This window comes from Salvelinus fontinalis, chromosome 12 (assembly GCF_029448725.1).
Source record: "Salvelinus fontinalis isolate EN_2023a chromosome 12, ASM2944872v1, whole genome shotgun sequence".
NCBI classification, from domain to species: Eukaryota; Metazoa; Chordata; class Actinopteri; order Salmoniformes; family Salmonidae; genus Salvelinus; species Salvelinus fontinalis.
The window spans coordinates 37,667,498-37,690,488 of NC_074676.1; the positions used below are offsets into that span (position 1 = coordinate 37,667,498).

The window sequence follows — 22,991 nt, forward strand, 5'->3', positions numbered from 1 at the left end:
TCTAAAACCCTTGGTGCGACGGGGGGCACGGCCGACTGACTGGAGGCTGTGTGGACTCACAACAACGGGGGTGGCGGGAGTCAAAGGCATGTGAGCCAACTCCCATCACGAGGCCACAGCAAATGTATCAAAACACTGTGCTACACAGGGATAATAACATAGTCCAGTTTGAAGTAAAGGGAACCCTACATGTGAATGATGGGATACTGACTGTATCATCTGGTGCCAATTTTGTCTGTCTTCTCAGAATATCACAGTCACTCATAGTGATAGGTCAGTTAAGGAGAGAGAGTTCAGTACTAGTGTGGATGTGTGTGAGTTTGTGCATATGTGCATATTTTTGGACGTGCGTTGATTGGTATTCTCGAGGTTGCCATGGCCACAGTATTAGCAGTATAGTATCAAATTTATTTATATAGCCCTTCTTACATCAGCTGATATCTCAAAGTGCTGTACAGAAACCCAGCCTAAAACTCCAAACAGCAAGCAATGCAGGTGTAGAAGCACGGTGGCTAGGAAAAACTCCCTAGAAAGGCCAAAACCTAGGAAGAAACCTAGAGAGGAACCATGCTATGAGGGGTGGCCAGTCCTCTTCTGGCTGTGCCTGGTGGAGATTATAACAGAACATGGCCATAATGTTCAAATGTTCATAAATGACCAGCATGGTCAAATAATGGTAATCACAGTGGTTTTCGAGGGTGCAACAGGTCAGCACGGCCAGGTGGACTGGTGACAGCAAGGAGTCATCATGCCAGGTAGTCCTGAGGCATGGTCCTAGGGCTCAGGTCCTCCTCCGAGGAAAGAAAGAGAGAATTAGAGAGAGCATACTTAAATTCACACAGGACACCGGATAAGACAGGAGAAATACTCCAGATATAACAGACTAACCCTAGCCCCCCGACACACATCATAACCGCCATCGATAAAAGACATTACTGTGCAGCCGTCTTCATCGACCTGGCCAAGGCTTTCGACTCTGTCAATCACCATATTCTTATCGGCAGACTCAGTAGCCTCGGTTTTTCTAATGACTGCTTTGCCTGGTTCACCAACTACTTTGCAGACAGAGTTCAGTGTGTCAAATCGGAGGGCATGTTGTCCGGTCCTCTGGCAGTCTCTATGGGGGTACCACAGGGTTCAATTCTCGGGCCGACTCTTTTCTCTGTATACATCAATGATGTTGCTCTTGCTGCGGGCGATTCCCTGATCCACCTCTACGCAGACGACACCATTCTGTATACTTCCGGCCCTTCCTTGGACACTGTGCTATCTAACCTCCAAACGAGCTTCAATGCCATACAACACTCCTTCCGTGGCCTCCCACTGCTCTTAAACGCTAGTAAAACCAAATGCATGCTTTTCAACCGTTCGCTGACTGCACCCGCACGCCCGACTAGCATCACCACCCTGGATGGTTCCGACCTAGAATATGTGGACATCTATAAGTACCTAGGTGTCTGGCTAGACTGCAAACTCTCCTTCCAGACTCATATCAAACATCTCCAATCCAAAATCGAATCTAGAGTCGGCTTTCTATTCCGCAACAAAGCCTCCTTCACTCACACCGCCAAACTTACCCTAGTAAAACTGACTATCCTACCGATCCTCGACTTCGGCGATGTCATCTACAAAATAGCTTCCAATACTCTACTCAGAAAACTGGATGCAGTTTATCACAGTGCCATCAGTTTTGTTACTAAAGCACCTTATACGACCCACCACTGCGACCTGTATGCCCTAGTCGGCTGGCCCTCGCTACATGTTCGTCGTCAGACCCACTGGCTCCAGGTCATCTACAAGGCTATGCTAGGTAAAGTGCCGCCTTATCTCAGTTCACTGGTCACGATGGCTACACCCACCCGTAGCACGCGCTCCAGCAGGTGTATCTCACTGATCATCCCTAAAGCCAAAACCTCATTTGGACGCCTTTCCTTCCAGTTCTCTGCTGCCTGCGACTGGAACGAATTGCAAAAATCTCTGAAGTTGGAGACTTTTATCTCCCTCAACAACTTTAAAAATCTGCTATCCGAGCAGCTAACCGATCGCTGCAGCTGTACATAGTAAATCTGTAAACTACCCACCCAATTTACCTACCTCACCCCCCCATACTGCTTTTATTTATTTACTTTTCTGCTCTTTTGCACACCAGTATCTCTTCTTGCACATGATCATCTGATGATTTATCACTCCAGTGTTAATCTGCTAAATTGTAATTATTCGATTTATTGCCTACCTCATGCCTTTTGCACACATTGTATATAGATTCTCTTTTTTTTCTGCCATGTTATTGACTTGTTTATTGTTTACTCCATGTGTAACTCTGTGTTGTTGTCTGTTCACACTGCTATGCTTTATCTTGACCAGGTCGCAGTTGCAAATGAGAACTTGTTCTCAACTAGCCTACCTGGTTAAATAAAGGTGAAATAAAATTTAAAAAAATAAAATAAACTACTGCAGCATAAATACTGAAGGCTGAGTCAGGAGACACTGTGGCCCCATCCGATGTTACCCCCGGACAGGGCAAACAAGCAGGATGTAACCCCACCCACTTTGCCAAAGCACAGCCCCCACATCACTAGAGGGATATCTTCAACCACCAACTTATTATCCTGAGACAAGGCCGAGTATAGCCCACAAAGATCTCCGCCACGGCAAAACCCAAGGCGGGGCGCCAACCCAGACAAGAAGACCACGTCAGTGACTCAACCCACTCAAGTGACGCACCCCTCCTAGGGACGGCATGGAAGAGCACCAGTAGGCCAGTGACTCAGCCCCTGTAATAGGGTTAGAGGCAGAGAATCCCAGTGGAGAGAAGGGAACCGGCCAGGCAGAGACAGCAAGGGCGGTTCGTTGCTCCAGTGCCTTTCCGTTCACCTTCACACCTGGGCCAGACTACGCTCAATCATAGGACCTACTGAAGACATGAGTCTTCAATAAAGACTTAAAGGTTGAGACCGAGTCTGCGTCCCTCACATGGGTAGGCAGACCATTCCATAAAAATGGAGCTCTATAGGAGAAAGCCCTGCCTCCAGCTGTTTGCTTAGAAGTTCTAGGGCCAATTAGGAGGCCTGCGTCTTGTGACCGTAGCGTACGTGTAGGTATGTACGAGAGGACCAAATCGGAAAGAAAGGTAGGAGCAAGCCCATGTAATGCTTTGTAGGTTAGCAGTAAAACCTTGAAATCAGCCCTTGCCTTAACAGGAAGCCAATGTAGGGAGGCTAGCACTGGAGTAATATGATCATTTTTTTTTTAGTTCTAGTCAAGATTCTAGCAGCTGTATTTAGCACTAACTGAAGTTTATTTAGTGCTTTATCCGGGTATCCGGAAAGTAGAGCATTGCAGTAGTCTAACCTAGAAGTGACAAAAGCATGGATACATTTTTCTGCATCATTTTTGGACAGAAAATGTCTTATTTTTGCAATGTTACGTAGATGGAAAAAAGCTGTCCTTGAAACAGTCTTGATATGTTCGTCAAAAGAGAGATCAGGGTCCAGAGTAACGCCGAGGTCCTTCACAGTTTTATTTGAGACGACTGTACAACCATCGAGATTAATTGTCAGATTCAACAGAAGATCTCTTTGTTTCTTGGGACCTAGAACAAGCATCTCTGTTTTGTCCGAGTTTAAAAGTAGAAAGTTTGCAGCCATCCACTTCCTTATGTCTGAAACACAGACTTCCAGTGAGGGCAATTTCGGGGCTTCACCATGTTTCATCGAAATGTACAACTGTGTGTCATCCGCATAGCAGTGAAAGTTAACATTATGTTTTTCCGAATGACATCCCCAAGAGGTAAAATATATAGTGAAAACAATAGTGGTCCTAAAATGGAGCCTTGAGGAACACCGAAATGTACAGTTGATTTGTCAGAGGACAAACCATCCACAGAGTCAAAGTGATATCTTTCCGACAGAAAGATCTAAACCAGGCCAGAACTTGTCCGTGTAGACTAATTTCGGTTTCCAATCTCTCCAAAAGAAAGTGGTGATCGATGGTATCAAAAGCAGCACTAAGGTCTAGGAGCACAAGGACAGATGCAGAGTCCCGGTCTGACGCCATTAAAAGGTCATTTATCACCTTCACAAGTGCAGTCTCAGTGCTATGATGGGGTCTAAAACCAGACTGAAGCTTTTCGTATACATTCTTTGTCTTCAGGAAGGCAGTGAGTTGCTGCGCAACAGCTTTTTCAAAAATGTTTGAGAGGAATGGGAGATTCGATATAGGCCGATAGTTTTTAATATTTTCCGGGTCAATGTTTGGATTTTTCAAGAGAGACTTTATTACTGCCACTTTTAGTGAGTTTGGTACACATCCGGTGGATAGAGAGCCGTTTATTATGTTCAACATAGGAGGGCCAAGCACAGGAAGCAGCTCTTTCAGTAGTTTAGTTGGAATAGGGTCCAGTATGCAGCTTGAACGTTTAGAGGCCATGCTTATTTTCATCTTTATGTCAAGAGATATAGTACTAAAACACTTGAGTGTCTCCCTTGATCCTAGGTCCTGGCAGAGTTGTGCAGACTCAGGACAACTGAGCTTTGTAGGAATATTCAGATTTAACGAAGAGTCCGTAATTTGCTTTCTACTGATCATGATCTTTTCCTCAAAGAAGTTCATGAATTTATCACTGCTGAAGTGAAATCCATCCTCTCTTGGGGAATGCTGCTTTTTAGTTAGCTTTGCGACAGTATCCATTTTTTGGGGGATTGTTCTTATTTTCCTCAATAAGTTGGAAAAATAGGATGATCAAGCAGCAGTGAGGGCTCTTCGATACTGCACGGTACTGTCTTTCCAAGCTAGTCGGAAGACTTCCAGTTTGGTGTGGCGTCATTTCCGTTCCAAATTTCTGGAAGCTTGCTTCAGAGCTCGGGCATTTTCTGTATACCAGGGAGCTAGTTTCTTATGACAAATGTTTTTAGTTTTTATGGGTGCTACTGCATCTAGGGTATTGCACAAGGTTAAGTTGAGTTCCTCAGTTAGGTGGTTCACTGATTTGTGTCCTCTGACGTCCTTGGGTAGGCAGAGGGAGTCTAGAAGGGCATCAAGGTATCTTTGGGTTGTTTGAGAATTTATGCACAACCTTTGATGATCCTTGGTTGGGGTCTGAGCAGATTATTTGTTGCGATTGCAAACGTAATAAAAAGGTGGTCCGATAGTCCAGGATTATGAGGAAAAATATGAATATCCACAACATTTATTCCATGGGACAAAACTAGGTCCAGAGTATGACTGGCAGTGAGTAGGTCCCGGAGACCTGTTGGACAAAACCCACTGAGTCGATGATGGGTCCGAAAGCCTTTTGTAGTGGGTCTGTGGACTTTTGCGTCTGAAGCTGTGGACGATTGCGTCTGAAGCTGGGCTTGCAGCACAGCTATCCTCGCCGTAAGGCGATCGTTCTCCTGTATATTATGATTCCAGCGACTGAAATAAGAAGGCATCATGTTAATGTTACTACTTAGCTTCGGCTGGTGGAGGTCCTGACGAACCACGTCCGGAGCGAAAAAGTTGAATGGAAAAAAATTAGCATAAATAAATACATTGAGAGTGAAAAAACAAAAATATAAACGGTAATTAAAAAGTATAAACCGTAAAGTTGTCAGGTAGTAAGGTTAGCAACAAAACGCACAGCAGCACATAAACAAGTCTGCAAGTTGTGACCAGAAATGACCAAGGGGGCAGACTGTACTCCTGCTCTGACTATTGTGGAGCCAGGTGTGCTGACCTATGTGAGGTAGTACGCCTGTGTGTGTCCACAGAGATGATAACCTAAGGTCAAGGTGCTGTTGACAAGGCACGTGTCGAGAATTAACGACCCCTTTTCATTCATGCAGTATGTGTGCAGCTGTAAAATCATCAAATTGTTTTTTCCACTGTTCATGTTGTCATTCCCGCTCTCAGCATTAGTGATGCACTTGGGCCCTCTAGTGACACGAATGTGTTTGAGAATTGTAGACCGAATTGTGCAGTAAAAAAGTTGACTTCATAAAGGTAAAAGAGGAGACTTGAGTTCCAGAAGTAAAAGTTTTAATACAGCGCTTTTCGGGGGACAGATGGTCATGTGAAAATGCAAAGGCTAAAAAGGATGGTATAACAGCCCTAGTGGCCAACAGCAAATGGCAAAAAAAGCATGATGGCTAAAAGGCATGATGGCTAAAAAGGCAAATAATTATTTTGAGTTACGAGATTATATAGTCATTCTGAATTACGTATACATGCATCATTACAACTGGCCCTCAAACCATCATGGTCACCTAATAATCCCCAGTTTACAATTGGCTCATTCATCCCCCTCCTCTCCCCTGTAACTATTCCCCAGGTCGTTGCTGCAAATGAGAACGTGTTCTCAGTCAACTTACCTGGTAAAATAACGGTAAAATAAAAAATAAATAAATAAATAAATACAGACATTGGTTAATATGAAACAGATGCATCTTACAGTTGGACAATGAGGAATGAGTGTTGACTTTGTCATGTTGTTCAGTACAGAGAGAAATTCAGCAGCTTAAGCCAGTTCAAGTTTGGATTGTCACGAGTTTAGGCCTCTGAGAATCCCGTGTGATCTGGGGCACAGAGAATGACGGAAAACACTTGTATACTTTAAGACCATGTTAAGTTATCTGTGAGTCACAGGAGGCTGCTGAGGGGAGGACGGCTCATAATAATGTCTGGAACGGCGCAAATGGAATGGTATCAAACACCTGGAAACCATATGTTTGATATATTTGATACCATTCCATCTAATCCGCTCCCGTCATTACCACGAGCCCGTCCTCCCCAATTAAGGTGCCACCAACCTCCTGTGGTGTGAGTAATTAAGCTGGTTACTTATAATATGATTGTAAGCAAAGATATGGTCCGACCTCAACGATCGTCACTCCCGTCCTCAACATCCTACATCTCGTTTACTTCAGGTGGATACAGGCAAAATCTTACAAACAATTTAGGAAAAAATTAAGTGTTTTCGAGAAAAGCATAAAAAATTTGTTTATTTTTTTTTTACTTTTAGTGTACAGTTTTTTTCCGCTGATCGTGTTTTTGTTTGTGTTCATTGTAGTCCGTATGTTATCTAGAACTTTTTTATGTTTGACTTTGTTCTGTGTAGCTTTGTGTTGCCAGCTGTCTGTCCTTGCCAATCATTTGGGTTTCCATCTTTTTAGCCTGTGAGGCGACAGTCACTAACTGCACCTTCACCCAACACTATCTCCTGGGAGGAATATATCAACGCAGAGAACGGAAAGTATGTATGACAATTACTTTTTCACTTCTCACCACACTTCACAAGTTCACTTTCACGCGCACTCTGACTCATTGTTAGTGTCATGTCTGTCTACATACAGGGTTAAATGAAGGACAGACAGATGGATCACTTATGCACAGTTGCGACAGGGAGGGTGGGTGGATAGTTCTATTTAAAGCCAATCCTCTTACTTCATCAGTTAAAGCTGTAGAGAGCTGTTCTACTTTCTGTTGGAGAAACCTGCCCCTTGAACTGTCAAGTTCAGCTGTCTTGTTACATTGGCTTGATGGGGTTTCATTAGTTTCCACTAGCTTCCACAGCCAAAGTCAAAATTGGAAAAAAATAAAAATAATGGGTGGTCTTAATTTAAGTTTAGTGTTAGGCATAAGGTTAGCAGTGTGGTTAAGGTTAGGGTTAGACTTCAAATAATATTTTAAGAAGATAAATTGTAGAAATGGGCAGAGTTTGACTTTGAGGGTAGAGAAGCTAGTGTTGACCGTTTTTTATTTATTTAATTGTGAATTTTTTTAGATGTCACTCATTTCACTTTCAGGACCACAGTAAGACTTTCTTCCTTTCTTTTCTTTCAAAAGTATTTACCTCATTTTCACCTCATTTTCTGACAGACATTTTCCCTCTTTTTCTCCTTCAGAGCGCCTCATCTAGGAAGAGAGCTGGTATGCAAGGAGAGCAAGAAGAATTTCAAAGCGACCGTAGCCATGAGTCAAGACTTCCCGCTGGGCATTGAATCGTAAGTCTTCTCTTCGATCTCCCCCAGATGACCTTTAAGTCTAGCCAGACAGCAGTAGTTGCCAAATGGGATCATTTACTAATTTTAATAGCATTTCATAATAAAAATTCACGAAATATTGATATCTGAGATTAAGCTTGTATGAAGTGAACCTAGTTTTTGCTTATTCTGGGCTAAATAGGTTGATTGACACAAAGTGCCTGATAGCCTCCTTTTTTGTGGTGTGCGGAGACCTCGTTCTCTCATTATTATTATCCCCATCACTAATTGAATGTGGCAGTGAATGTAGCCTGCAGTACTCTCTGGCATGAAGTGATGCATGAAATCCATTCTTTATTGAGTGAGAATGAAATACCTTTTTGTTGTTTGTTTTCAGGTTATTAAACGTTCTGGAGGTGATCGCACCCTTCAAGCACTTTAATAAACTCAGAGAGTTTGTTCAAATGAAACTCCCACCTGGTTTCCCTGTCAAGCTGGGTAAGTACTATCGTATACTGCTTTGTCAGTGGTAAACGTATTGTACAGTAAAAGATATCCAGTTGGATGTATACTGACTGGCTGACCAGATCTATTTCCTGATGATGTTATAACATGTTTCCCTTTGTCGTTTCCCCACACAGATATCCCTGTCTTTCCAACCATTACGGCCACGGTGACTTTTCAAGAGTTCCGCTACGACGAGTTTGAGCAGTCCATCTTCACCATTCCCAATGAGTACAAAGAGGACCCCAGCCGCTTCCCTGACCTTTAACCCCTTCGGCTGGACACTGGAAAGTGGTCACCTATGAAAAGGCATTGATATTTCATCAAATTGTCGTAGGAGAACAAAAATAAATTGAATGTGTGAGATTTTAAATGGAAGTGAAAATATGTTGTGCATGTAATGTTTATAAAGGGATTATGGTTAACTGACCTGTAGTAAAGCACTGAATTCACTGTATGGGACGTATGTGAAGAATAATAAATACTGTTCCACTGTAAACAACAAGTAGCTACTATCCAGAGCTTTGTTTGGAGTAGCGTCATTGAACTTTGGGCACTGTTTAGATGCACTACAGCCAGTCCGTACTGGGCTGAGTTGGCCTGGACAGCAGAGGTGGCGGACCTACTGCACCAGTCGATACTCAACCCTTTGGAACATCATCTGAAACACATCCACCTGGAAGCAATGCTAGGAATTTTAATTGTACTAGAGCGGAGTTGTCTTCTATTTGACTGGCAGCAAGCGTGGCATTAAGTTATTACAAGCCTTGTTTTCATATTTTACCTAAACTATGTAACAGACTACACTTCAGTTAATGAAAATTAACCAGGAGGTGTAAATTGTTTGAGATTACAAGTTATCTGTAGATGATTAGGTACGAAATGAAGTACAATGTAAATTAACTTTTTACAGGTGCAGGTATGAAAAACCAGGCCTTTCCCTGCGCAAGGTGTAAATACCTCTTTTTATGATTGTATTTTTTTATTTATTTTTGTTAATATGGGAGTAGAGGTCTTCTATGACAGGAAGTTTCATGCAAAGGTTAGTTGATGTTATTTCTCCCATGAGGTCATTGATTTGTATCGTGGTGGCAATGGATATTTTTGTACATAGAATATTGGGCTGGTGAAAGTCTCCAATTCTTAGTTTTTTTTGTCTTTGTCAGACGGAAGTCAAGTCTTAGTTGACATCTTCCTTGCATACCTATGTGTGAGCCAAGTGTACAAAGCATCTTAGATCATCCTTGAGTTTTGTGTCCAAGGACTGGACTATTTGGCAGTTAGGATTTCAGGAGTGTTCATGTGTTTCAAGAACAGTTTGTCAAGTCCTGTTTGCAAGAATGTTGCTCTTTAGTTGAGGTCAAATCCAATAAGCTCAACTATGCCTTTCTTCAGGAATGAAATGGGACTTCGCTGAAGTGGTGCTCATGTGGTTCTGTTGGGTGCAACAGGGTTCACTGAGCTGTAGGGTTATCAATTCAGCACCAGTAGACATGGCAGACTGCTTTGTACTCTGACAAATTTTCTATTTACATTGATCGGTGGCCTATTGACATAGCCAGTGTTTATCAAGCTTCCACGTACTACTGGTTAGTGCTGCAAATGGAAGTGTGCTTCACTTTGTGTGCTGAATGTTTTTACTTCTGACTCTGGCTTTAGCAGCCAGGCCCTAATGTACACATGCATTTTCATGTCAGCTGTACAGCAATAGACCTTGTAAAAGCCTGCCACACTATTTTCATATGAAAAAAGTACTCAAATAAAAAGTTCACATCTCAATGAACTTGTGTACCATTTGTTTATCATGCATTTCAAAACTGGTGCAGGTTATTGAACATATCCCACCACACAACCATGTTGACCAAGTTTTATTAGATCCTTTGTAAAACATGTTGCAGACAGTACAGGGTGTTCATCATAATCCACAAACACTCATTTTGATCTACAGTATATCGTCACAGGGGTGGGAGGGTATGACTGGACAACAGTATTAAATACTTCACAGAAGTCAATTTATCAGGATTCTAACAAAGAATAGAAAGCTGCACTGCACCAAAAACAGAATGGTACCAGGATAAATATGATTAACAGTGAGTAAGCTGGGGACTAAACCCTGTCCTGTAAAATGTAAATATACACCATTTTAGGAGAACACAGTTCCTCTACGTTCAAGATGAATAAAATCTTAGAGGACAAAAATAGAAAACGCTTTCAAAACTTCACATTCAACAGGCCCTTCAACTTAAAAGTACAGCAATGTGGCATTTTTTTAATTTTTAAACTGTCATATTTTACAAAAAAGGTACTCATTTGGGCCAAATTCCTACACATGCTCACTGGTGAAGTCCACTACAGAAATAAACTGGCTATTCCAAACAGAACAAGATTTTCCCTAACCGGTCTCTAAAATGCAACTCCAATAAGACTACAAAACAGCAGACACCTGCAAGTATTAATTTAAGGTTTTGAGTGATCCATGATGTCACCTGGCTGGGTCTCTCTGGTGCACTCAGTCACTCATCTCCATGTCGTCCTCATCATGGTGGTCATCTCCGTTCTGTTTGGACTTCTTGCCGCTCTCCTCTGCAGGCTTCTTTTCAGACTCCTCCCGGGGCTTAGGGGATGACGCCGAATCAGAGTTGCTCTTCCTCTCTTCTTCCTCTACCTCTTTTCCACTGTCATAGCCCTGCTCCTCCTCATCATAATCCCTGGTCACCTGCAAGAGCAAAGAGCTCTGAACAACAAAATGAAAGGAAAATGAAACAGGTCAGTTAGGACATGACAACATTCATTGTCGGTTTTCCCCGGACACAGTTTAAGGCTAGTCCTGGCTAAAAAACTATTTTGATAGACATTTAACTGATGTTAGAATGAGATGTGTTAATAAGGGAAAGTCAGTGGTTGCACACCTTGACATCTCCTTTCTCGCTGTCAGATTTACAGTCGTGGTCCTTCTCCTGGTCTTTGCTCTTCTTGCTGGTGGATCGTTCTCTTTCGTCTCGGCCTCTGACCTCTTTCCTCTCGCGATCCCTGTCCTTCTCTCGCTCTTTGTCCTTCTTTTTGTCCTTCTTGTGCCTGTGGGGGGGACAAGAACCATTGTATTTAAACAGACAGGTATACCTACAGATTACTGCACTGTGGAGTCCAGTGTGGTTCTGAACCAGGAGGACCATCTCATGTATCACACTCACCTTCTAGGGGAAGGGGACCTGGACAGTTTCCTCTTTGGGGACCTGGACTTCTTTGGTGACCGAGAGGCACTGCGGCTTCTTCTACGTCTCCTGTTGAAGACCAGATAGAGATGCGAAGGAAACCAATGAATTACAATATGAGAAACGGTTTTCCTTCACAAAATGTTTATTTAAGCATGTTAAAAAACAGCTTTGTTAGAATGGTGTGGGCGTATACAGGACATTAAAAATATCTATGCGAGTAGACCACTGATTGGCCAGGTCATCCTCAGGAGGGTGATATCCTCTGAGGAAATAGCAAGCATTTTTTTAACAGTCTGTTTAAATGCATGTCTGAGGTGTTTTTTTTCTTCTTTTTTCTTTCTTTGGCCACAAATACGAGTCAACAACATTATTTGGGTTTGAGTTAACTTTTAAAAGTGAGATTGTCCCTGGACAGTTACTTTAATCCTATATTCCACTGGTTGTTTTTGGATTCCTGAAAAGGTCTAGAATATCAAGCGGGATCAATGCATTTAGGTCAAGCTAACAATATATATATTTTTTTTAGCAGCCGCTCTTATCCAAAGCGATGTACAGTAGTGAGACCATACATTTTCATACTTTCCCCACCGCGGGAATCGAACCCACAACCCTGGCATTGCAAGCACCATGCTCTACCAACTGAGCCACACGGGACCATTGATTAACCATCATACCAGCAGACTCCTCCTGTATTTAAACCACTCACCGACTGACGCTTCGAGACCTCCTGGTACTGCTGTAGCTCTTAGGCGGAGTCTTGGAGCGCTTCTTAGATTTCTCCTCTTTCTTCTTATCCCTACAGGAAAAACAAAGGCAAACAATGAATTGAAGGAATCCTGATACAGGTACATCATGCATTTTCCTGACCCCCACTGTGAATAAAACACTAGATGGACACACCTGGATTTGCTGCGTCTGCCCCTCTCTCTGGAGTGGGACTTCCTTCTGCGGGGGCTCTTCGACCGCCTCCAGCTCCTCGAGTGCGACCTCCGTCGAGACCTGCTCTTCGATCGCCTGCAATCAGATCAAAAGGTAAAAAAAAAAAAAAAACAGAACTCAGAGCTGTCCCACCTAATCTATGCACTCAACTCAAGTTTGCCAATATGAACTCATGAATATACTGGTACAGTGGGGCTAACATTCAGCACATGCCCAAAATTGCTGAATGTTAGCAGTTTCATCAGTGGCACACCTGTAACGAGAGCGAGACCTGGACCTCCTCCGCCTTGACCGAGAGCTGGAGCGGGAATGTTTGCGCTTGTCGTCTTTCTTATCTGCAATGACATTTACCAGTAAAAAAAAAAAAAAAAAAAAGTTCAGGAAACTCCAATGTAACACAAATCTGAAAATAAACATTACCCTTACAACGACAATGCCTGCAGATGCAAGGAAGAGCATAATAGAGGATAGGAATGAGTCAGTCAAAATACAAGGGTAATACTGCAAATATAAAAGTGGTCTAAATTAGTGAGAACTCACTTCCAGGCTCAATAGCTGCAGAGATGAGAGACTGGGCCTCTCTGACCCTCTTCATGGCAGCCTCAATCTCCTTATTGGAGTCATTCTTCATACCATGATTAACCATCATACCAGCAGCCATTGGATTCATCCTGCAATGGTCAAAATAATAGCAATAAGTGCCATTTAGCAGACACTTTTATCCAAAGCAACTTAGTCATACATGCACACATTTTACATATGGCTGGCCCCAGAAATCGAACCCACAACCCTGATTGTGCAAGTGCCATGCTCTACCAATGGAGCCATACAGGACCAAATAAAACCCAGTTAGTCACACAGAAATAATGCAGATGACTATACCACATATTCAATAACAACTGTTTGAATAATATTCTTTAGACTGGTTAGAATTGGGAGTGATACTTACTTAGTAGGATCCATGGATTGCATAAGCTTCAGAAAGTCAGCAGAGAGGGCCTAAAACAGAGAACACAAATGCATAGCTATATAAAATGTGATAATTCCACCAATAGGTTATCAGAAAATTTGTTATGCTATTAATGTTATAACCTAGAGCTGTTTTAAAAGTACAAAGAGTAGTGTAGAAAGTAGCCATGTCCAACCTGAGGGTTCATGTTGCCAGACATGCCCATGGCAACCATGGGATCCATGTTGGGATTTCCAAGAGCTGAAAGGGGCACACCCCCCATCTGCCAGAACAAGGGATACATAGACAAATCGTCTTTTCAGCTACTTTTTTGCTGTGAAGAAAATGGGGCCTTACATGGTTACAGTTAATAGGTCTCAATACAACACCAATAGATACAGTCCCTGCAAAACACTTACAGACGCCAAATGATTTGGAGTGGGGAGAAGGCCCCCTCCAGGCATGCATCCTGCCACAGCGTTCGCTGGTGCCAGCAGTGACAGAGCTTTAGACTCATCAGGAATCACTCCTGGAGAAAAACACAGAATCAGTACAGGTCTCCGCAAACATACACCACACTCAAACAGAGCCACAGACAGACCACCTCAGGCTAACTACTCTTACTACAATAGATATGTAGCAAGATATACATTCCATTTTGTGATGTCTGAAAATGTTGGTCGCTGACTTGTTTAGTATGATTTCAGAATACTACTACGAGAACAAAGTCACAATACACACTGTGGTCAACACTGCCAAGATTGTATCACCTGTACTTGTTTTTTAAGTCATGAACCAAACGTAAGCAAGCACAGCCGGTTGTCCAGTGGGATGTGCTCTCAAGTTTCATTAGATGTTTTATGAACAAGCGATACGCGTCGGCTGCTTCGCTACAAAGCACACAAAAACATCAAGATACACAAAACAAAGTTCATGATTTTGGCGTCAACAGCAGGGAACAGTTCATTACTTTTGCCTCAAACACTTACCATTACAATAAATTACATTTAAAAAAATTGCTCAACCAAATTCTGTTTTCTGGGCTTTTGCTGATGGCTTCTTTCTTCCAAAGAGCCTACGACACTTGACCGGCTACTGTATTCACCAGGTACAGTGTTGTAAAGTTTAACTTAACTTGAAACTTACAGAAATGCTGACAAGGAAAAAAACAAGTACAGAGTAGGCTCTTATAAATAACGGAAAATTCCAGCAAAAGGCCGAATACAATGGTGCCCAATGCTGAAGGAGAATCTTATACAATAGTTAAATAAAAGGAAAATCTTATGAGATGATCCATGGGTGTGCAATCTGAAATTAAGCTAATTTCAAATCAAACAACTTTTCATATTTACAGAGAAATGACAGAAAGGACACTTGAGAAACAGGATAAGCTGCAGAAGACAAAACTGTTGGGTGGCATTTTCAGCAGGGCCTGGTATATAGGGCTGGCTGAACCAGGAAAAAGAACTGTAAAACACAACAACAAAAAGAAAAACCACTGTTAAACGTTTGTCTTACTGAACCCTTTCAGAGTCAAGTGGAGAGGATCATTATAAAGCATTTCACTGCAACAACCAGAGTTATTTTACCTGCAGTATGTGGGAATGGAGATACACATATATAAAAGGACTGAAACACAGCTTTTCAAATTGGATGGGTTAAGGTAAAAAAAGAAGATACGCATGTGAATCTTCATAATCATGACCAAAATGGTGTTCAGAATCTTCCAGGACTGTAGCTAGAATGAACCAAATTGATGTAGACCTAGTACTATACAAATCTACTCTGGCATGCACAGCTGCAATTAGTTAATTTACCTTTGCATGCTTCCTTTAGCTGATCAAATGCAAACCCACTACTGATTGTGACCTTTATCAAACTTTAAATCTCTTAAGTGTCCAGATTTGAGATTGTTGATATGCGGGACAGGGCGAGCCCTCAGGCCCTGCTATTGCTATGGTTCATTGAGTGGTTACCCTTATAATGAAAAGAATGCCTTGGACATAGAGAAAGAGAGTTAATCTTTACAGCAGAACAGTGGGAAGGGACTCGTGAGCCGAGTGGCCATTTATTTGTCTAATATCCTGATGGTTGTAGAGGACCCTTTTCAGTCAGCATGGAAGGGATTCTGCAAATGCCTTGTTCACTATGAAAACCACAACACAAATGACAGAGAGAGAAGTTTAAAAAAATAAAAATATGCTAGAACAGCAAGATCACACATAATCCCCTTTTACCCCTAGTATATTTCCAAATTTTTGCAACAATCCAAATAGTGTATGGTTTTGGATGTAGCATCGGGTTTGGTTAAGCTTTGTTAGTTCATATAGTATGTTGGAAAACATTAGAAATTGGACAAAGATCACCAACCTTCTGCAAATGGGACAACAATCAGGGCTCTGTCCACGAAGACGGTGTTGGTCAGATGCTGGGACACTCCAACCGACTCCGTCTCAAGGAACTTTACAAAACAGACACGTGAAGTCACAGGCAAGGGAGATTCACTGGAAGAAAATACAAATTTGTTGTGCAAGAAATACAAAGATTCTCGACATAAGGTAACAGAAACAAAGTTCTAACAATGGTTAGTATAGCTTATTCGTGAAAACATAAATGCTCACTAATCACTTTTCTAATGAAGCATCTTGTATGCTACAATTGGGAAGAGATGAAAAAACATCTATTGCAGTCTTTTCTTTGCCACGAGAGATTCAGAGGGATGATCAAGAAGTCTCCTAATTCCTACCTTAACTGCAGTGCAGCCAGGTGTAATTCGACAGGTGAAAAACAGCAAAGCACAGAACAAATAAATTAGGCTAGCTCCTACTACCCTGCCCGGTTATTTCATAGCATGGCGAGGGTAATTCAAAGATTCAAAACAGCTTCTGCTTCCAGTTTGTTTGGTCAACTCAGGAGATTATATTAAATAACGAAAAACAACAATTAACAGATTAATATTATAACAATTAATTAAGTATTCTAATTAAAGTTATATGGATCAACTAACGTTACCATTGACTGCACTGCGGGCCTGCTTTGTTTTTCGGTGGTTGGTATAATTTAGCTAGTTTACTAGCTAGCCAATGTTCCATATAGGTAGTGTGGGCAAGAGTTCGTATATATCGTCTATATAAAAATTGATGCAACAGCATTTACTACAAAATTAACTAGTTAACCATCATCCATCGTTAACTAACGTTAGCTAGCTAAATTGCGAGCGTTGAAAAGTAACGTTAGGCGCGAGCTAGAGTGGCGCAAGTGTGCTATGCTAGTTAAGGTATACTATGGCCGCACAGGCCCCAAACAGCACTATGACCATTTAAAAAAAATATTATTGAAAATGTAGCTAGCTATGTCGCTAGCCAGCTAACTAACTACATTGTTTCATATTCAGAATACTCACTCGGGTGGAAATAACTTAAGCTCTTCAATATTTCCCAGAAATCCGAAGAGAGTTCTCATCTGTTCGGAGGTGGTGCTCGGAGACACATTTGTCACTTGAATAACGTTCGTCATTTTCCACGACTAGTTTGTCAATTTGAAACGCACAAAGTCAAGCTAGATGTAAGATCCCAGCTAAATTAGCATCTAAAGAACTTAAATTAGAATTGTGCTGTCAAACAACTAGCTAGCTGCTACACACAATTGAATTCCCACCGCCATTAGCTAGAATATATTGTAGCTAGGTCTTCTTGATTCAGTCATGTGATATGGCCTACCCGCCCTCCGTATGATAGGCGTGGCAGTGCTGACTTACCACCAGTACGGCAAATTCTGTTTTTCAAAATAAATTGTTCACCAATTTACCATTACCATTAACTGTTCTTGTATACGGTTTCACTTATAGTAGCTACTTAGATACCACTTTGTGCGTTTTGTCAGGTTTCGAATCAGTCGGCGGGAGAAGCAATGAACTGATGCTGCGTTCAAAACAACTGGATGTCAATGATATTTAGGTCGGAAAATCGGAGCTCTAAAAAGAGCACCCGCATTCCTGACTTGGAATTCCGAGTTGGATAACCGTTCAAAACGATTTTTCCTATTTGGAGCTCGTTTTTTCCCGACGTCCCAGTTGACTGGAAGTCACTGACGTCGGAGGTTGCCGAGACGCCAGTTGTTATGAACGCGGCATCAATCTAGGGGAGTGATTTAAACGTCATCACCGGAAGTGGCATTTAGATTAGTGTGACAAGCTAGCTACAAAACATCTTATCTATAGTCTGAATACCAATTTTATGCAAATGTTTATTTTTATTTCAAGTTGACAAGCTATATAGTCACCAGGGGAATAATTTGCCGTGCTCGTGACATGTATTGTGTCTGTACAAACCTGTTGCTTCCAAAATGTGCATCTTTAACAGAGCTAGTGTTAGCTAGCTTGATAATACTGTACCACAGAACAATGAGGTTAGGTTATACACATCTTTGACTGTACTCTCGTTGGTACCAGTCTGCCTGCTCCAACTCAGCGGTCACAACTTTCTCTGTATCGAGAGTTCTCCAACACTAACATGGTGAGTTAATACATGTGTACTGTTTTCTTGTTCTTTACTGTTGCATGGCTACACTCCGTCACAAACAAGTCATTGGAGGAAGAATTATTCTGTTTTAGTTCGGTCTGAACATTAATACACATCGCTTGCGGTACGATTTTGGAAGCATAAGGACCTTATTTCATATCAGCAAGAAACAATTTAGAAAAAATAAAACGTTATTGATACACCTTTTTTATAGGGTTGGAGTTCCTACATGACTATATCTCCATGTTTACAGCCCGTGTTTACAGATGACAGACGAGGGACCATTTGTTCTAAGTAGCTATCTCGCATGCTCTGAAATGTGTTGTCACTGAAAAATACTGTCGGCTCCAACTGTGGTAAAGCCGGTTAAAACAATCTATAGTGTGTATTTAGCATGTGAAATAACTTTATGTGATATGAAAGTAAAGGGATTTTTTTCTTGAACCGTATTTGAAATGATTCACGTTTAAATGGAGTATTTGGCTGTTTTGTCTGCCAGAGGCAGTCTACTGCTGGAAATAAAATGTAAGGTCCTTGAAGCTTCAGTAGGAATGGTAACCTTAGGCTCCTTAAGAGTACATCTTGGGCTAGGTCATTGCATGCTGAATAACATGGTAGCCAAATGCAAGCATTGGAAGACACTGTTGGAGATTTTCATGCAAATCTTTTCAAACTCAGCTTAGCTCTTCACACTGTCTGTTGCAAGAATTGCTGTGTTAATTATTTTTTAAGAACATGACTTTATTCTGGATGCATTTATTTTGCATTAGCTACACCACATTTCTTTCATGTGAAAATAATGAACACTTTGTACATTTCAACTAAGGTAGACTGACCTTAGTAATTCATTCCTTTTATAGGAAAAGGACTTCTCAACCTTGTCAGGGTGTGGACAAGACTAGTAAATTAATGGCTCCTTTCTGAAACCAACACTGCGCAATAAGGATCCAGCATGTTAAACTCAGGGTTCATCCCCATATTCTTCAAGCTGAGACAATAACAGAGCTTCTGCATTCATCTGTGGGAGTCACAGCATGGGTATCCTGAGGATTCTAGTCAACACTATGGGTAGAGTCAGCACCTTCAGGTCCTATCAGTTTGTCCTCCTCCTCACGGCAGCGCTGGCCGTTGTAGCCTTCTACTTCTTTGGGTCGGAGAGGCATGATTTCTCCAGCACCACCAAGCGCATCAAGCAGACCCAGGCCAGCCACAACACCAACCGGAACGATGCAGACCTTTCCTTGGACACCAGGCTGGTGCACCCTGAGGGAGGAGAGTTGGAGAGGGATGGAGAGGAGGGTGAAGTCAGGGCTAGGAGGGCAGACAGTGGGCATGAGGTCAGCCAATACTACCATGCCCTCATGATGTTCACGAAGGTGGACAAGAGCCGAAGCTTGCAGGAGAAGTTCCGGGTGGCCATGTTATCCATGGCGAAATACAGCCTCTTCCTTGACAAAGAGGTGCTAGTCCTTCATTTTGTGAGTGACGAGGCCAGCCGAGAGCTGGGCGAGAGGATGCTCCCGGAGCTGCTCCTCGTCGGAACTTTTCAGTATGAGGTAAGTCTGTTTGGAGCCCTGATGCATCTCTTACCAGGATTACCACTCACCGGTCAGTATGTGTGCTTGTGTTAAATGGAATGTTAGTCCTAAACTGTGGAATCTAGAGTTTGAACCTTTAAAAAATTAGGCTTAATCCCTCACCTGGCAAACACAAGCTTTGTTTAGAGGAGAGTACTGGCAGGTAATTGCACAAATGCACTGTGAATAGTTTAACACAGGGGGGCAGTGTTGCCTTTCCAAAACATCTTCGTTTAGACATCCCCCTCTGCTTTATTTTCTCCAACCGAAATTAGACTTCCGCTTTTAACCCAACCCCTCAGACAGATACACACACTTCTTTCTGTCTATCTCCGTCTATGTATACTATACAGTGCATTCAGAAAGTATTCAAACACCTTGACTTTTTCCACTCTTACATTACAGCCTTATTCTAAAGTTTATTAATTCCTCAGTCTACACACAATACCACTGACAAAGTGAAAAGTTTTAGAAATATTTGCAAATGTATTACAAATTAAACATACCTTATTTACAACTTGATTGGAGTCCACCAGTGCTAAATTCAATTGATTATACATGATTTGGAAAGGCACTCACCATTCTATAAGGTCCCACAGTTGACAGTGCATGTAAGAGCAAAAACAAGGCCATGACGTCGAAGGAATTGTTTGTAGAGGGCAGAGACAGAATTGTGTCAAGGCACACCTGGGGAAGGGTACCAAAACATTTCTGCAGCGTTGAAGATCCCAAAGAACACAGTGGCCGCCATCATTCTTAAAATGGAACAAGTTTGGAACCACCAAGACTTTTCCTAGAGCTGGCCACCCAGCCAAACTGCGCAATCGGGGGAGAAGGGCCTTGGTCAGGGAGGTGACGAACCCGATGGTCACTTTGACAGAGCTCAGAGTTCCTCTGGAGATGGGAGAACCTTCCAGAAGGACAATCATCTCTGCAGCACTCCACCAAATCAGGCCTTTATGGTAATGGTCAGATGGAAGCCACTCCTCAGTAAAAGGCACATGACAGCCCGCTTAGAGATTGCCAAATGGCACCTAAAGACAGACCATGAAAACAAGATTCTCTGGTCTGATGAAACCAAGATTGAACTCTTTGGTCTGAATGCCAAGCATCACGCCTGAAGGAAACCTGGTACCATCCCTACGGTGAAGCATGGTAGTGGCAGCATCATACTGTTGGGATGTTTTTCAGCGGCAGGGACTGGAAGACTACTCAGGATTGACAAAGATTAACAGAGCAAAGTACAGAGATCCTTGATGAGAAACTGCTCCCAAGCGCTCAGGACCTCAGACTGGGGTGTAGTTTCACCTTCCAACAGGACAACAACCCAAGCACAAAGCCAAGACAACACATGAGTGGCTTCGAAAACAAGTCTCTGAATGTCCTTTGTAGTTCCAAACTTCCATATAAGAATGGAGGCCACTGTGTTCTTGGGGACCTTCAGTGCTGCGGAGATTGTTCGGTGCCTTGCCACAATCCTGTCCAAGTTGTAGAAACGTCTCAAGGATCATCAATGGAAACAGGATGCCCCTGAGCTCAATTTCGAGTCTCATACTTATGTAAATAAGCTATTCATGTTTTAATTTTTTTTATAGATTTGTAAACATTTCTAAACCTGTTTTTGCTTTGTCTTCATGAGGTATTGTGTGTAGATTAGGGAGAACTTTTTCATCCATTTTGGAATAAGGCTGTAAAGTAATAAAATGTGGAAAAAGTCAAGGGGTCTGATTACTTAGTCCATGCACATACAGTCCATGCATGGTCTTTAAGCGTGGTGAGAATGAAGGTGCAGTAATATAGGAATGGCTCTGTCATCTGTTTTTCTCTTTTCAATTAAAGTTGCATGCAATGAACAGGTACAAGTATGTATGTGGGCATACAGCAGAATAATTACAGGATATACATTTTCCTTTTGAAATTGAATATAGAAAGTGGTGTGTGTGTATATACAGTACCAGTCAACTTGACACATCTACTCATTCCAGGGTTTTTCTTTGTTTACTATTTTCTGCATTGTAGAATAATAGTGAAGACATCAACTTTGAAATAACACATGGAATCATGTAGTAACCAAAAAAGTGTTAAACAAATTAAAATATATTTTATATTTGAGATTCTTCAAAGTAGCCACCCTTTGCCTTGATGACAGCTTTGCACACTTTTGGCATTCTCTTAATCAGCTTCATGAGCTAGTCACCTGGAATGCATTTCAATTAACAGGTGTGCCTTGTTAAAAGTTAATTTGTGGAATTTCTTTCCTTAATGAGTTTGAGCCAATCAGTTGTTTTGCGACAAGGTGTCGGTGGTATACAGAAGATGGCCCTATTTGGTAAAAGACCAAGTCCATATGGCAAGAATAGCTCAAATAAGCAAAGAGAAGGTCTGCTGCAAAGAAACCACAACTAAAGGACACAAATCATAAGAGACTTGCGTTGGCCAAGAAACACGAGTAATGGACATTAGACCGGTGGAAATATGTCCTTTGGTCTGGAGTCCAAATTTGAGATTTTTGGATCCAATCGCCATGTCTTTGTGAGACACAGAGTAGGTGAACAGATGATCTCCGCATGTGTGGTTCCCACGCTGAAGCATGGAGGAGGAGGTGTGTGGGTGTGCTTTTCTGGTGACACTGTCAGTGATTTATTTAGAATTCAAGGCACACTTAACCAGCATGGTTACCACAGCATTCTGCAGCGATACGTGCCATCCCATCTGGTTTGCGCACAATGAACCAAAACACAACTCCAGGCTGTGTAAGGGCTATTTGACCAAGGAGCGGGATGGAGTACTGCATCAGATGACCTGGCCTCCATAATCACCAGACTATTTTTTTGTTTACTACATGATACCATATCTGTTATTTCATAGTTTTTGATGTCTTCACTATTATTCTACAATGTAGAAAATTGTCAAAATAAAGAAAAACCCTTGAATGAGTAGGTGTCCAAAAGTTTCATTGGTACTGTCTATATAGTGTCAGCTCATTCATGCAAACTAACCCGGTGGTTCCAAACACACAAAAATGAATATTCCACCACAGAAACAAATCACTCTCTCTATGACACACACACGCAGTCACTAATGGGATGGCTGTGAACTGTGATGGCATGTTGACATGGTTGTCTGCAAATCCTCACCTAATTTCTGTAATTATGAATCTCTCAGGAGGGCCAACATAGGACAGTGGTTATGTAAACCCTTTCGTGACTCCCTGACTGTTTAGTGACAACTGTCTGAGACTCCTGTGAACGAAACAAACAACTCCTACTATCCCACCGCCGGGGGCCATGCTCATTACAGCCTCTCTGACCCACACTCACATACAC

General features: G+C 42.0%; 3 protein-coding genes across 7 annotated transcripts in view; 2 read left to right on the plus strand and 1 right to left on the minus strand.

Moving 5' to 3' along the window:
- Positions 1–10,244, plus strand: part of LOC129867322 (ankyrin repeat domain-containing protein 13C-A-like) — a 62,528-nt gene extending 52,284 nt beyond the window's left edge. For all 3 annotated transcript variants that reach the window (XM_055940649.1, XM_055940648.1, XM_055940647.1), the window contains 4 exons: positions 7,152–7,231; positions 7,884–7,982; positions 8,359–8,459; positions 8,603–10,244. In XM_055940649.1, the coding sequence (XP_055796624.1) occupies positions 7,152–7,231; positions 7,884–7,982; positions 8,359–8,459; positions 8,603–8,733 (411 nt within the window). In that variant the 3' untranslated portion in view covers positions 8,734–10,244. The remainder of the gene's footprint in view (positions 1–7,151; positions 7,232–7,883; positions 7,983–8,358; positions 8,460–8,602) is intronic.
- A 74-nt stretch (positions 10,245–10,318) lies between these two features.
- On the minus strand, positions 10,319–17,266 carry LOC129867323 (serine/arginine-rich splicing factor 11-like). Of its 3 annotated transcripts, none has more exons than XM_055940650.1 (12): positions 16,972–17,266; positions 15,939–16,072; positions 13,988–14,097; positions 13,765–13,851; positions 13,569–13,618; positions 13,160–13,290; positions 12,873–12,954; positions 12,581–12,694; positions 12,387–12,476; positions 11,657–11,746; positions 11,375–11,540; positions 10,319–11,199 (listed from the first exon to the last, which is right to left on the minus strand). In XM_055940650.1, exons 1-12 carry the CDS (start codon positions 17,082–17,084, stop codon positions 10,975–10,977), a joined length of 1,392 nt encoding a protein of 463 aa, XP_055796625.1. In that variant the 5' UTR covers positions 17,085–17,266; the 3' UTR covers positions 10,319–10,974. The 3 variants fall into 3 exon arrangements, with proteins under 3 accessions (XP_055796625.1, XP_055796627.1, XP_055796626.1); XM_055940652.1 differs by lacking the exons at positions 15,939–16,072; positions 16,972–17,266 and adding exons at positions 14,339–14,458; positions 14,921–15,932; XM_055940651.1 differs by lacking the exons at positions 15,939–16,072; positions 16,972–17,266 and adding an exon at positions 14,339–15,932.
- Positions 17,267–17,707: 441 nt separating this feature from the next.
- Positions 17,708–22,991, plus strand: part of LOC129867324 (xyloside xylosyltransferase 1-like) — a 107,196-nt gene continuing 101,912 nt past the window's right edge. The window contains exons 1-2 of the mRNA XM_055940653.1: positions 17,708–18,082; positions 18,949–19,644. Of these exons, the coding sequence (XP_055796628.1) occupies positions 19,123–19,644 (522 nt within the window). The 5' untranslated portion in view covers positions 17,708–18,082; positions 18,949–19,122. The remainder of the gene's footprint in view (positions 18,083–18,948; positions 19,645–22,991) is intronic.